Below are 15122 nucleotides of genomic sequence, written 5' to 3' on the forward strand. Positions count from 1 at the left end.
GGGAAAAAGACTACATTACCCAGCATCCTCCGAGAGAGAGCAGAGAAAGGTGCGTGACCCCTGTAAAATGGAGGAGAGGAAGAGACTACATTTCCCAGCAACCTCGGGGCAAAGCCTGGTACAGAGATTACCTTCCCCAGCAGGAACAGGGGGAGAACTTTAACAAGGAAAGGGTGGTGCCCCTGCAGGGTAATCAAGGGGAAGAGGAACAGCTGCAAAGTGGGTGGGACGGGGAGCCCATGGAGTATCAAGAAGCTGGGCAGAATGAAAGAGAGGAGAGTGAGGAAGAGCCTATGGACCTCTCAGCCTGGGCTCACTCCTTAGGTAACAAACTAAGGGAACAGGTAACTTCATGGTATGGTAACTGGGCTAAGAGAGGAAAGAGGAAAGGCCATGTGGGAAGATGGGTCAGTGCTTAGAGAGAGTGACCCAGATGGGTGGGGCCTTTTCATTTTCCAGAGCTCAGGCTGTGAATGAACTTTGAGTTTAAAGAGTTCTGGTTGAAGAGGGATGAGAGATTTTCCCGGAGTGGGCTGAGCCCAGCAGGAAAAAGGTGGAGTGTGAACTGTGGCTAAATAGCCTAAAAGAAGCTGAAAGGGGTTTGAGCTGTGTGCTGAAGCCTCAAGAACTGTGTTTGTTTGTTTTCTTTTGGAACTGCTTGCAGTGTTTTGGGCCCCTCCCAAGGGAGAGGGCGGGGGGGGGGGGGGAGAAAGAAGACCCAGGGCTATAAAACTGTCTAAAAGGAGCCCCGCTGGGTGCTGGAAGCCTGGGAGTTAAAAGTTTTTTTTTTTTCTTGCTGTGTTTGTACCCCTGAGAGGAGCAACAGGGGGAATTGTGAGGTTTTTTGTTGATTCAAGTATTGTGTCTTTTTGCACTGCTGGACTGTTGGATCCCAAGCAAAATAAAGAACTTGTTAAGCTTGCTTTGAAGTTGATTTCTTTGAGCCCTGCCCTGTGGACTGCAGTGAACCAGGAGGTTGGGCAGCCAGGGTGAAGGGGAGATCCCGAGGACCCTCAGGCGGAGGGGAGGATCATTTTTCACAAGATAGACTTTTAATTAAATTTAGATTATAGATATGTATCATATGACAAAGAATAAAGTGGTTGCTCAACATATACTAACCACAATCGCTCAACTGCAAAACACTATGCACAAATTTGTGCAAAAACACACTCAGAACCTTAATGTACCATAAATATTACACTGGACAGACCCTAATACACCAATATACCACCCCTATGGAAAATGCAGACCGTCAACAATATGAAGCAAGGGATCATAGTATCACAATTCTCATGTAGAGCCACAAAACACCCTTTTAGGGTGGATAGTGTTCACAATGAGTTCCTTTTATTAACGACCATATATGTAGATCCTTCATAATGTAGGCTCTACACCCTTTCTGATGTTTTGGTGCCACCTCAGTAAGGCCAACACACAATCTCTCCACTGCAAAACACTATACACAAACTTGTGCAAAAACACACTCATAACCTTACCAAACCATAACAGAACCAATTCCAAGGACAGAACGAGCTACAACCTTATGCATGGAAAAAAAACCCAAAAAGGGCTGCAAATACTACACACTAACAGAATACTGCACCTTGATCACACATGGAAAACACAGGACACAACAGATATGAAGGCAAAATACTGAACTGTGGAAGGTTACCTCAAGAAGTCAGACTCAGCATGCAGCAATACTAGAAAAATTGAAACTTACATGCAAAATATCACAGATGTACATTTCCAAAAGCTGACATATTCCAATTAATAAATTCTGAATAAAATACTTTTTTCTACCTGTCTGATCATTTAGTTTTTCTATTCGCTTTGGTCCCAGTGTCTTCTGTTTCATGCAGTTTCTTTCCATTTGATATTTTTTTCTCCCAACACACCCCCATCCTCCTGTGTCCTTATGTGTCCTGTCTACCATATGTAGCCCTGCCCCTATCTTTTCTCCAGTTTCACCATCTGCCTTCAAAGTGTTCCGATCTAGCCCTTAAATTCAGCAATTTTCCCTCCATCCATATCCAGCATTTCTCCTCATCCCCTCCATTCATGTGCATCTACTTTCCTCCCCTTCCCTACATCCATGTCCAGCATTTCTCCTCTCTCCCTTCCCCTCTATCCATGAGCATCTCCTTCGTCTTTCCTTCCCTCCATTCCTAACCAACATTTCTCCTCTCTTCCCTGCCCTCCACTCCATCTATGTCCAGATTTCTCCTCTCTTCCCTCCTCTCCATCTATGTGCATCTCCTTCTAGTCTTCCTTCCCCTCCATCCGCCCATGTCCAGCAACCCTCCTCTCCTCCCTGCCCTCCCCTCCATCCACCCATGTCCAGCAATCCTCCTCTCCCCCTGCCCTCCCCTTCATCCACCCATGTCCAGCAACCCTCCCCTCCCCTCATGTCCAGCAACCCTCCTCCCCTCCCCTGCCCTCCCCTTCATCCACCCATGTCCAGCAACCCTCTCCTCCACCCATGTCCAGCAACCCTCCTCCCCTCCACTCCCCTCCTCTCCATCCATGTCCAGCAACCCTCCTCTCCCCCATGCCCGCCCCACTATCCATCCATACCCAGCAGCGACTCTCTTCTCCCCTGCCACCCCCTCCAGCCATCCATACCCAGCTCTTGGGCAGCTTTCTCCCCCTCCCCCTCTGGGTCCTGTCTCTTCCGCCTGTTCTCGTCCATCCGTGTGGTCGTCATTTTTAAAGTCCTGCGGCTTCTCCCTCCGACACTGGTGATTCACACAGCTTGCCTTCTGCCAGCATCGGAGCCTCTCCTCAGATGTGTCCCGCCTCCTCAATGCAACTTCCTGTCTTGCACAGAGGTGGGACGCGTCTGAGGGAGAGGCCCCACCCCGACGCTGGCAGAAGGCAGGCTGTGTGAATCACCGGTGTCAGACTCTGAGGGAGAACGCCTCAGGGCTTTAAAAACGAGCAACGACGCAGATGGGCGCGAGTGGGGGAAGGTGCAAGACTCACACGGGAGGGGAGGAGGCAAAGAAAGACAGAGGCAGACTTGAGGCACGCCGAGCGGGTCCCCCTTAAGCGCGAGGCTAAGCGCAAGGTCCTATGCGGCCACCTCGGTCGCCTCTGCCTAAGACCGGCCCTGTATCCAAGTCACTACAAAGTGACATATCCCAGTGATTTAAGAGACCGTTTCCTTCTACCTAAATACCCTCTAATATATTTTGAAGTGAACATTGAAGTCTACTTTTTTTGGTGTACTGTTTGAGCACATTAGTAGATGATTGAGAGCCATTGAGGATTATTTATAAGTGTTCTTTCCAGTGACTGACATTGAATATCTGGCTTATTTTTAGTCAGTTTAAAATTAATCAGCTATGTCTATATTCAAAGATAGCCTATTAACATGAAACCAGCTAAAGATATACCAGCTATTTAAGTGGCCTAATGTGGCTGCTTAGAATAGCTGGATATGCATTGAATATTCGGGGATAGCTGGCTATATCGCCCGATACAGCTGACTGTCTCTTAGGCGCTAACTAGGGATACTCATCAGGATATAACTGGCTATCCCCCATTGAATATCACCGGATGCTGGTTAAGTGCCATTTAACCAGCCAGGTGCTGTTCCTGGCTGGTTAAATGATTTTGAATATCGGGGGGGGGGGGGGGGGGGGGGCGCGAGTTCCTTAGATTGTAAGTTTCTAAGGACAGAAAAATATCTACTGTACCTGAATGCAATTTGTCTTGAACTGCAACTGGAAAAAAAAAGTTTGGGCTAAATCTAAAATCTCTGTCATTCCCTTCCCATTACAGATCTTTATGGTTGTACATATGGTTATACATGAACTGTTGTAGGTTTTAGTATACGGCATTCAGGGATGCCTGATGAATTGTTTTTTGGTTTTCACTCAATTGGTTTTATCTGAATTAAAGAGAAGTATGACAAAGCCTACAGTGATTTGCTAGAAGAAATGATATAAATGTGAAGTTGTAGGGTTTACACAAGTTTGGGATATTTTGTGGGTGGCAGAATAGGGTCAGCACTGGTAGATCAGGTGGGAGACATAACTGAACTGTTTTTGATTTGAATATAGAAATGTATGTGCTTGTTTACTCTAGGTGATAGAGAATCAAAGGCAGAATTAGAGGCCGACTGAAATTGAAAACTGTCACCAAAACTGTTTGAAAGCTTTGGGCCAAAATCAGAACTGTAGCAGAAACTCATCACCTGGTTTTGGCAGAAACCAAAACCGAAAACTAGAGTTTGGTTGTGTGAATGTGAAGCAGTGAGGGCTGCTGGGGATTGTCAGAGTTTGCAGTCTACATCTCTCTGCTAAATGCACAGTATCCAAGCCAGAATATGATAATTTCAATAGTGAAAGACCATATTTTACCTATAAGTAAAATAGCCTCCACACATATGGACCACAGCTAATAAAACTGAAACTAAAAGCCACAGTGTTTACAATGGCTGACTGTGTGCCACACTTGAAGTGACAATTGGCATCATAATTTCACAGAGAGGGTCATTACTACGGAGCTTATCATCCCAAATTTGCAGATTTAAATTCCTGCTAAAATTTTGAATCAAAAGCCATATAAACTGTTATGAAAGATCGTAACTATATTACTTGCATTTGTAGGACAAAAAAATTAGATTACAAACAGTAGTGCCCCCCTTCTCAATCACTGGTGGTTTAGTGGTATTGTCAGGACAGAGTGATGCCCCAGTCTTGGCAGCCATTTTGAGAGCAGAGCCAGAATAGCAGCTTTCTGAAAGTATCATTACCACACATAGCCAATCTACATCTCTATACGTTGCTTGTTATGTTAGAGACTTCTAATATGATCTCCTTTATCACATCTGTGGTCTTGATGAATAGGTGATGTTACCACATAGATCCACATTATAAATTGCAGTGCGCTTATAGACAATTGGTACAGTAATAGATTTCTACATAATAATAATAATAATAATACTTATACCAGAAGTGGTTCTCCTGTACACTTTTCTTTCTGTGCAGGACTAGATGGAAATGCAGGCAGGGACTTCACTTTTTTCCTCTTGACTTTTTCCATTTGTGCATTTGTAAAATAGTTGACAGCAGCAAACTCAATCAAAGCAGAGAAGACGAAAGCAAAGCAAACAGCTATGAACCAGTCCATGGCAGTGGCATAGGACACTTTTGGCAAGGAATGTCTTGCACTGATACTCAATGTTGTCATTGTTAATACTGTGGTTATGCCTTGAAAGGAAAAAGTAAAGCACAATTAATCCCTTTATTAAACTGTATCACAAGAAGATAATAACCAAGTAGCTTGAGGCAAAATACTTCTACAATTTCATTTTTTGCTTTTATGACTGCAAATAATGCTATCAACAACAACAAAAAAATGCAATTAAAACTGCAGACTGCCAAACAATAGTCATTAATTGTACATGGCACTTAAATCATGCAAATTAGTGAGTAATGAAAAGAAAGGAACTCAATTTACAATTTAGAAAAATGAGTACTCAGGGATCCTTGCATTTCTAAAGTAACAATGCCAACTGAAATATGTGGCATCAACTTTAAAAAAAAAAAAAAAACCTTCATGTGCTAAATGCTTCAGAAACAGCATCTTATTAAGAAAAGAACATTGATTTCTATTAATACAGTTGTTTAGCAGAGGTGAATACTCCATAGGCTATGTGTATTCTATGCAATGAACTGATCTATTCTTCCACATGTTGTTCTACTGTATTTGCAGTGTTGCCAGTTCATCATAGGATTTTTGCTATTTGATTCCTGGGGGTTAGTGTTATGGTATAGCAGGTGTGCTATATGCAAGGCCTGGATTTAGGCATAGGTAATACCAGCAACTGTCTCCCATGACAAATTTTGATAGGTGCTGGAGATTGTTACCATCATAGAGCCTCCATTCAGGCCTGCATTTTCCTTCATATTGGTGCTGGCCCCTTAGCAGCAACAATTTTGAAAAGAAAATTCAGCATGGGGCCTGCTGGTCATATTTATTTATTTACTTATTTATTGAGATTTAATACACTGCTGTAAACTAACTGACAGATCACAGTGGTTCACAGAGCTAAAATTAGCACAAAATCTGAATAAAGAAAGGAACTACAATTTTGGATAGGAAAATAACCATTCAAACTAAATAATAAACAAAGGTTTCAACAGACAAGGGAGGGGGAAGGGATAACAGAAATGGACAAAGTGATAGGAAATAGAAATAAACCAAAACGTAGGTGGAGCCAAATGCTTGATGGAATAGCCATGTCTTCAGGGCAACTTAAAATTTCTTAAAAGAGAGTTCTGCCTGGATAGAAGGGGCATGGAATTCCAGTAAAAAGTGATGGTGAAGAAAAAAGCCTGAGGTCTAGTAGATTCCAACTGGGCACATCTGTGACTAGGGAGACATAGATGGTTATCATTTAAAGAGTGAAGGAGCCATATTGGTATGTACAAGATGGTGAGGCTAGAAAGTAGGAGGGAAGGCAAATTCTTAGAACTTTGAAAACAAGGGTAAGAATTTTAAACATTATCTATTTATTGACAGTGAGCCAATGGTGTTTAAAAAATCAAGGGGAGGCATGGTCAAATTTGCAAGCATGGTAGAGTAATCTGATGGTTGTATTTTTAAGGGACTGTAATTTATTAAGTTGATATTGAGGGCAACCTAAATATATTATATTACAATAGTCCAGTCTGGTAACAAGTAACAAAAAGATTAGTGAGAGGAAGGCCTTATGATCAAAGTATCTTCTGACTGAATGAAGTTGACATAGGATATAAAAGCCAGTTTTAAATAGCTGAGAAATCTGTGGGACAAAGGAAAGTTGGCAGTCAAGAATGACCCACAAATATGAGAGGGCATGAAATGAGATTGAAGGGGGGGGCAGACTCAAGAAGAATGTCAGAAAGTATTTTTTCACGGAGAGGGTAGTGGATGCTTGGAATGCCCTCCCGCGGGAGGTGGTGGAGATGAAAATGGTAACGGAATTCAAACATGCGTGGGATAAACATAAAGGAATCCTGTGCAGAAGGAAGGATCCTCAGGAGCTTAGCCTAGAATGGGTGGCAGAGCTGGTGGTTGGGAGGCGGGACTAGTGCTGGGCAGACTTATACGATCTGTGCAGGGGCTGGTGGTTGGGCGGCGGGGATAGTGCTGGGCAGACTCATACGCTCTGTGCCAGAGCTGGTGGTGGGAGGCAGGGTTGGTGGTTGGGAGGCGGGGATAGGGCTGGCCAGACTTATACGGTCTGTGCCAGAGCCGGTGGTGGGAGGCAGGGATAGTGCTGGGCAGACTTATACGGTCTGTGCCAGAGCTGGTGGTGGGAGGTGGACTGGTAGTTGGGAGGCGAGGATAGTGCTGGGCAGACTTATACAGTCTGTGCCAGAGCTGGTGGGGGAGGCAGGGTTGGTGGTTGGGAGGCGGGGATAGGGCTGGCCAGACTTATACGGTCTGTGCCCTGAAGAGGACAGTACAAATAAAAAAAAGTAGCACATATGAATTTATCTTCTTGGGCAGACTGGATGGACCATGCAGGTCTTTTTCTGCCGTCATCTACTATGTAAATAGGGAAAAGAATCCACAGGTTGAATAGTACTGCCAAAGATATTGAGAGGGAATCTTGGGGGGGGGGGGGGCGGGGGAGACCACCAGTAAACCAGCATGCTACAGTTTTATCTTTATTGAGAGCTAAGCTATGATCAAGCAGCCACTGTAATAGTCAAACAATCCTGAATAGGGGTAATAGATAGTGAATAAGGATTTGTGGAATAGATTAAAAGAATGTGATCAACATAAAAGTGGAAAGAGATTAATGGATTGAATAACAGTGGCTAAAGGACTAAGAAAGAGATTGAGAAGGGAAGAGAGGATAAAATGGAGCCCTGGGAGACCCACAGTCTAATGGACAAGGAAGCAAGGTTGAGGAGGGAGTAGCAGTGGCGTTCCGAGGGGCGCTGACAGCCGGGGAGGATCGCCGATGCGCCCCGCCCCCCGACGAAGGGACACCCCCCCACCCCGGTGAAAGAACCCCCCCTGGGTGCACGCTGCTGGGGGGGGGGGGGGGTGCCGCGCCGGTCAGCGTCGTTGATTTCCATGCTCCCTCTGCCCCGGAACAGGTTACTTCCTGTTCCAGGGCAGAGGGAGCATGGAAACCAACAATGCTGACCGGCGCGTGGCACCCCCCCCCCCCCCAGCGGCGTGCATCCGGGGCGGACCGCCCCACCTTGGTACGCCACTGGGGAGTAGTAACCTTATATGAATGGTTTGTTAAAAAGGAAGAAACCAGGAAAGAACAGAACAAGTCAGTCCCACAGAGGCGAAGTGAGCTAAAAGTAGGGAGTGGTTCATAAGATCAATTGCTGTAGAAGGTCAAGTGAGATGGTGAGCACAACATTATGCTTATCCAGATGGGAGTGGATTTCACTTAGCAAAGCTGTTATCACTGTTTTGGTACTGAAATAGGATTGGAAATCTGATCATTTTGGATGAAGAGCAAGAGATTTCTCAAAAAAGGCGGAAGCTTGTTTACTATCTTTTTTAGGATTTTGGAGAGGAAGTATACATTAGAAACAAGGCAATAATGTGCTAGAACCTGGGGATCCAGAGATGGTTTCTTGAGAATAGCATAGACTATAGTTGATTTCCACAAAAGCAGGAGCTGACTGGATGAAGACTATTGTTGAGAGAGAAAATACTAGGTAAAAGCTCAGTGGTTTTCAGCCACAAGGATGGAAAAAGGATCAAGGGGACAGTATGTGTTATTTGTACGTAAAAGGGTTTTGGAAAGAGAGAGAGCAAGTACTGAGGTTCAAATGAAGACCAGGAGGGGGAGCCAGCAGGCAAAGATGAGTTTTTGTAGTAGAAAAGAGATGACAGTGAGGGGCCCTTTTACTAAGCCACGTAAGCTTCTACGCGTGCCCAGTGTTTGCCAAAATGGGTTACTGCCCGATTACCATGTGGCTCTTGCAGTAATTTATTTTTGGTGCATGTCTGATATGCGCGTCTGAAAATATTTTTTATTTTTGGTCACGCGTAACGGACGCGCCAAGTGGCATTTGATGCGCGTAGGTCATTACTGCCTGGATTCTTATCGCTAGGTCAATGGCCGGTGGTAAGGCCTCAGACCCAAAATGGAAGCATGATAATTTTGATTTTGCCGCACATCCATTTTTTGCAAAAAAAAAAAAAAAAGGTCTTTGTAACAGGCGCACTAAAAAATGGATCAGCGTGCACCCAAACCCGCGCCTACACTAACGCAAGCCATTTTTGAGTGCACCTTAGTAAAAGGGCCTGAGTCATGGAACTTGGAGCCTAAGAAGAAACAGGGCCATTTGAAGTGGGGGACAGCAAAGAATTGTGACGATCTGAAATTTTTGATGTGCATCTCCTATTAGATTGTAAGCTCTTTGAGCAGGGGACTGTCTTTCTTCTATGTTTGTACAGCGCTGCGTATGCCTTGTAGCGCTATAGAAATGCTAAATAGTAGTAGTAGTAGTAGTATATTCTGCCAGAGTCGCTATACTACTACTACTTAACATTTCTAGAGCGCTACTAGGTTTACGCAGCGCTGTACAATTAGTAACTAAGGACGGTCCCTGCTCAGAAGAGCTTACAATCTACTCACGTTAGCCCTCTCCTCAAGTCGCTTCACTGGCTCCCTATCCGCTTCCGCATACGGTTCAAACTTCTCCTTTTGACCTACAAGTGCATCCACTCCGCAGCTCCTCAGTACCTTTCCGGTCTCATCTCTCCCTACACTCCTCCCCGTGAACTCCGTTCGCTGGGTAAATGTCTCCTGTTGTCCCCCTTCTCCCCCACTGCTAACTCCCGGCTCCGTTCCTTTCTATCTCGCTGTTCCTTATGCCTGGAATAGACTCCCTGAGCAGTACGTCAGGCTCAGTCTCTGGCTGTCTTCAAGTCTAGGCTTAAAGCCCACCTCTTTGCTACTGCTTTCGACTCCTAAGCATGACTCTCTTACTCAACACCCTCACTTATCACCCCTACCACTGCAATTTCCCCACCCTAGCTGTCCGTTCGTCTGTCCAATTTAGATTGTAAGCTCTGTTGAGCAGGGACTGTCTTTTAATGTTAATTTGTACAGCGCTGCGTAAGTCTAGTAGCGCTACAGAAATGTTTAATAGTAGTAGTAGTAGTAGTAGAAAATTCAGACAGAATCTTTGCAGGAGGGATTAAATTGCTTCTGGAGTTGGGACTGGGTGATGTTAAGGAGTGGAAGATGGAGTAAAAGTTTTAGATGGGTTGGGAGCTGTTTTAAGGTGGGTGGAGAAGTATTGGGTCTTTGCTTTTCTAAGATAAAAATAATAGTCTCTAAGTTTGAATTGAAAGACACTAAATTAGTCTCTGTTTTATACCTCTTCCATGTCTGTTTGGTTTTTTTGGAGTTGGCGTTTTAGGAGACACAGACCATTTGGATGCCCAGTCTTCCAATGTTCTAAATTCTTCCTCAAATTTTCACAGTCCACATGTGATTTAACAACTTTGAATAGTTTTGAATAATCTGCAAATTTATTCACCTCACTTGTCGTTCTGATTTCCAAATCATTTATAAATATGTTAAATAGCACAGATTCTGTGGCACTCAATATTCATCTTCCTCTGTTGAGAAAAATGGCCATTATAAAACCTTAGAGGAGCGGCAGCGAGGGTCAAAAATTTACATCAGGCATGGATGCTGTTCAAAAACACCATCCTGGAAGCCCAGGCCAAATATATTCTGTGTATTAAAAAAGGAGGATGGAAGACCAAACAACAGCTGGCATGGTTAAAAAGTAAGATGAAGAAACTATTAGGCTAAAAGAAAATCCTTCAGAAAATGGAAGAAGGAGCCGACAAAATAATAAGAAACAGCATAAGGAATTGTCAAGTCAAATGCAAAGCGCTGATAAGAAGGCAAAGAGGGACTTTAAAAAAAGATTGCGCTGGAGGCAAAAACACATAGTAACTTTTTTTTTAGGTATATTAAAAGCAGGAAGCTGGCAAAAGAATTGGTTGGACTGCTAGATGACCGAGGGGTAAAAGGGGCGATCAGGGAAGACAAAGCCACAGCGGAGAGATTAAACAAATTCTTTGCTTCAGTCTTCACCGAGGAAGATTTAGGAGAGATACCAGTGCCAGAAATGGTATTCAAAGCTGACGAATTGGAAAAAACTAAATGAACTCTCTATAAACCTGGAGGATGTTAATACTAGGAATAGGGGGCATTCAATATAGCTACAAGGTAGTACATTTAAAACGAATCGGAGAAAATCTTTCTCACTCAACATGTAATTAAACTCTGAATTCGTTGCCAGAGAATGTGGTAAAAGCGGTTAGCTTAGCGGGGTTTAAAAAGGGTTGGACAGCTTCCTAAGGAAAAGTCCATAGACCATTATTTAAAATGGACATCGGGAAACTCCACTGCTTATTTCTGGGATAAGCAGCATAAAATGTTTTGTATTTTGGGGATCTTGCCAGGTATTTGGACCTGGATTGGCCACTGTTGAAAACAGGATGCTGGGCTTGATGGACCTTTGGTCTGTCCCAGTATGGCAATCAGGGGCGTATCTGAGGTTCGGCGGTAGGGTGGGCAGGGGCTAGAGTGAGGGGGCACATTATAACCCCCCCACCACCACCGTTAACCCTCCCCCGCCTACCACCAACCCTTTCCCCGCCTACCCGCGGTCACCTACCCCCCCCCCCCCCCCCGAGGTCTGCTCCTGCCGGTTTTTAAAATATTACTTCAGCTGGCGGGGGACCCCAACCCCCGCCAGCCCAGCCGAGGTCTTTAACTTCTTCATCCTCGTGCTGTTCCTGCAATGCATCCTTCCAGTTGGACGGAGTTTGACGTCCTGCACGTACAACGTACTCCGACGTCAAACTCCGTCCAACTGGAAGGATGCATTGCAGGAACAGCACGAGGATGAAGAAGTTAAAGACCTCGGCTGGGCTGGCGGGGGTTGGGGTCCCCCGCCAGCTGAAGTAATATTTTAAAAAACCGGCAGGAGCGGACCTCGGGGGTAGGTGACCGCAGTAGGCGGGGAAAGGGTTGGCGGTAGGCGGGGGAGGGTTAACGGCGGTAGGGGGGTCCAAGGCAAAATCTGCGGGGGCCCAGGCCCCTGTGGCCCCATGCAGATACGCCCCTGATGGCAATACTTATGTACTTCTGTTTTCTGTCCAAAAACCAATTCCTAATCCAAAACAGAACATTGCTTCTTATCCCATGACTCTTTCATTTCCTCAGGAATCTCTCATGAGGGACTTTATCAACAGCTTTCTGAAAATCTAGATACACTACAGGGCTCATTTTTTGAAAGAGAAAAACATCTAAAAAGTGGCATAAAGCAGCATCTGGATATTTTTCTCACAAAAATGCCCAAATCGGTATTTTTGAAAGCTATTTTAGACATTTGTTTCTATACTGTTCATCTGCAGTGCCTCCAACTATAAACGGAGCATGTTGGAAGTGTGCTAAGGGTGGGATTTTGGTGTTCCTAGGACTTGGATGTTTTCCAGCCTTAATGGAACAAAACAAAACCATCTAGTATTGAAACTAAGATGTTTCTAGCTAGACCTGCTCTTAGAACATATATGGCACAAAAAGGTGCCTTAAATGACCAGATGACCTCCTCTTATTCCTCAGTGATCATTGACCTCCTCCCACCCCCCCCAAAAAAATGTGATTGAAAACATTACTTACCAGCCTCTATGCCAGCATCAGATGTTATACTCTGGTCTATTACAGCAGCATGCAGGCCCCTGGAGTTATGGTGGGTGCAGTGCACTGTAGCCAGGTAGACACAGGCCCTTACCTCCTCTGGAAAATGCGAACCCTTCCAAACTCACCCAAATCCTACTTTACCCACATATTGATTCCCCTTTCACCCATAAGGGCTATTGTAGTGGTGTACTGTCTTTATTTATTTATTTGTTGCATTTGTATCCCACATTTTCCCACCTATTTGCAGGCTCAATGTGGCTTACATAGTACCGTGATGGCTATCACCAATTCCGGTATGAGAAATACAGAGTGGTATTGCATTAAAGTTCATGAGTGACAGTGGGGGGGGGGGGGGGGGGGGGGGGTTGGGGGGCTCAGCATACAAGATAACGGAGCAATGGTGAGATGTATATCTGGGTGCATTTATTTGAAGTCCACTGCAATTCCCCCTAGGGTGCCCCACTGCTGTCCTGGGATGTTTGGGGGGACCAGTCTACTAAAAATACTGGCCTCTCCTACTTCCCAATGGCTTTATTTTCTATGTTTTTCACTTGGACATTTATTTTCAAAAATGGTCAAAAACCTTGTTTGAAATGATATTTTTTGAAAAAAGATAGACATTTTCCTTTTTTTCAAAAATTGCCTTCTTTCCTATTCAGATTTTGGACTTTTTGTGTTAAAACATCCAAAGTCAAACTTAGATGTCATATTGAAAATGCTCCTTTACATCAACCGGCTTACTTTATCAACATGTGTATTCATGCCTTCAAAGAAATTAAGCAAATCGGTGAGGCAATACTTCCCTTGGCTGTATCTACACTGACTCTGTCCCCATTAAACCATGTATTCTGTAATTTTATTCTTTATAATAGTTTCCACTATTTGCACAACATTGAAGTCAGGCTTAAAGTCCGTAATTTCCCAGATCACCCTGGAAACCTTTTTAAAATCGGTGTACATTGGTCACCTTCCAATCTTCAGGTACTATGGATGACTTTAACAACAGTTTCCCAAATCTAAAACTTTTAGCTGCTCCACTAGTGGATTCAAATATGGCTTTCCAAAGGGGACATGGTCTCTCAGTTTACTTCCTGGAAAAAAAATTCCCGAGAAAATCTGAACTTTCATTATATTGTCCCAGACATTGTTCAGGGGGCCCAAGAGGGGATGATGTTGCATCATTACCCACAGTTCCGTGTTATCATCAGTAATCATTTTAGGGCATTCAAAGATAGAAATGGGATAATGAGTGCCTGCTCTAAGCATACCCAGTACTTCTCTTGCTTTCACTCATGATGATCTTTTAAAGCCTTGAGCTTCTGCTTTGTAGTAATAATATAAATTGGGAAGTCCCGCCCCCCCACCTCGCTCCTGGGGCAGTTTAAGTTCTCTAAGGACATTTTTGGCCTCCTCCCCTGCCATATGAAATCACGTAACAGTTTTTCCCATGCTCTAATATATGAGTAGGGTACCCTAATAGGTAATTGGGAAAATAAGAAAAGAAATCTTGGAAGAACCATCATCTTTACTACAGCCACTGTACTCCAACAAGTCAGCAGCAAGTGGCCCCAAGTTTCTACCTGCTGTTTAATGGAACATATTTTTGACAGAATAAATCCACAGGGTTATGGGAGAGATACACTCCAAGGTACTGAAATCCCATAGATGGTACTTTACAGGGAAGTCATTAGGAAGATCAGTTCCCTATACACAGAATCACCTCTGTTTTGTCTCTGAAAATAAGGCAAATGTATCAATGTCCTTTAGTAAGGAAGGCAGAGGTTCTTTTGGATTTAGAACAAAATCAGTATCTTCAGCATAGAATAGAACTTTATGTTCCTCACCCCCAACAGTTATGAGGTGAATGTGTTGATTTTGTTGAATACTACAAGTGAAGGGTTCAATAGCCAAAGTAAAGAGAAGTGATCCTATTGGGCATCTCTGTCGGACTCCTCACTGCAGATGAAAGGCATCCTGACATGGTCCCATTAACTACTATTGGGGACTGCGTACAGTGACTCCACCTCGGTTCCAAAGTTTCTTCGTAAACCTACCCACTGTAGGCTTTTTCAGCATCCACGGCAACACACATGACATTATTATTTTCTCTGAATATATTCAAACAGCCCACCATCCTGTAACATAGTAGATGACGGCAGAAAAAAGACCTGCACGGTGCATCCAGTCTGCCCAACCAAGGACAACTCATGTGTGCTACTTTTGTGTATATAAGTCTGCCCAGCACTAGCCCCGCCTCCCAACCACCAGCTCTGGCATAGACCGTATAAGTCTGCCCAGCACTATCCCTGCCTCCCAACCTCCAGTCACACCTCCCACCACTGGCTCTGGCACAGACCGTATAAGTCTGCCCCGCACTATCCCCGCCTCCCAACCTCCAGCCCCGCCTCCCACT

General features: G+C 44.4%; 1 protein-coding gene across 1 annotated transcript in view; it reads right to left on the reverse strand.

The window, feature by feature from the left end:
• The window catches only part of GABRA4 (gamma-aminobutyric acid type A receptor alpha4 subunit), a 237984-nt gene that overhangs the window by 79232 nt on the left and 143630 nt on the right, over window positions 1–15122 (reverse strand). Inside the window, exon 8 of the mRNA XM_030191346.1 lies at window positions 4963–5222. Coding sequence (XP_030047206.1) covers window positions 4963–5222 — 260 coding nt within the window. The remainder of the gene's footprint in view (window positions 1–4962; window positions 5223–15122) is intronic.

Source organism: Microcaecilia unicolor, chromosome 2 (genome assembly GCF_901765095.1).
Source record: "Microcaecilia unicolor chromosome 2, aMicUni1.1, whole genome shotgun sequence".
In the NCBI taxonomy this organism is placed as follows: Eukaryota; Metazoa; Chordata; class Amphibia; order Gymnophiona; family Siphonopidae; genus Microcaecilia; species Microcaecilia unicolor.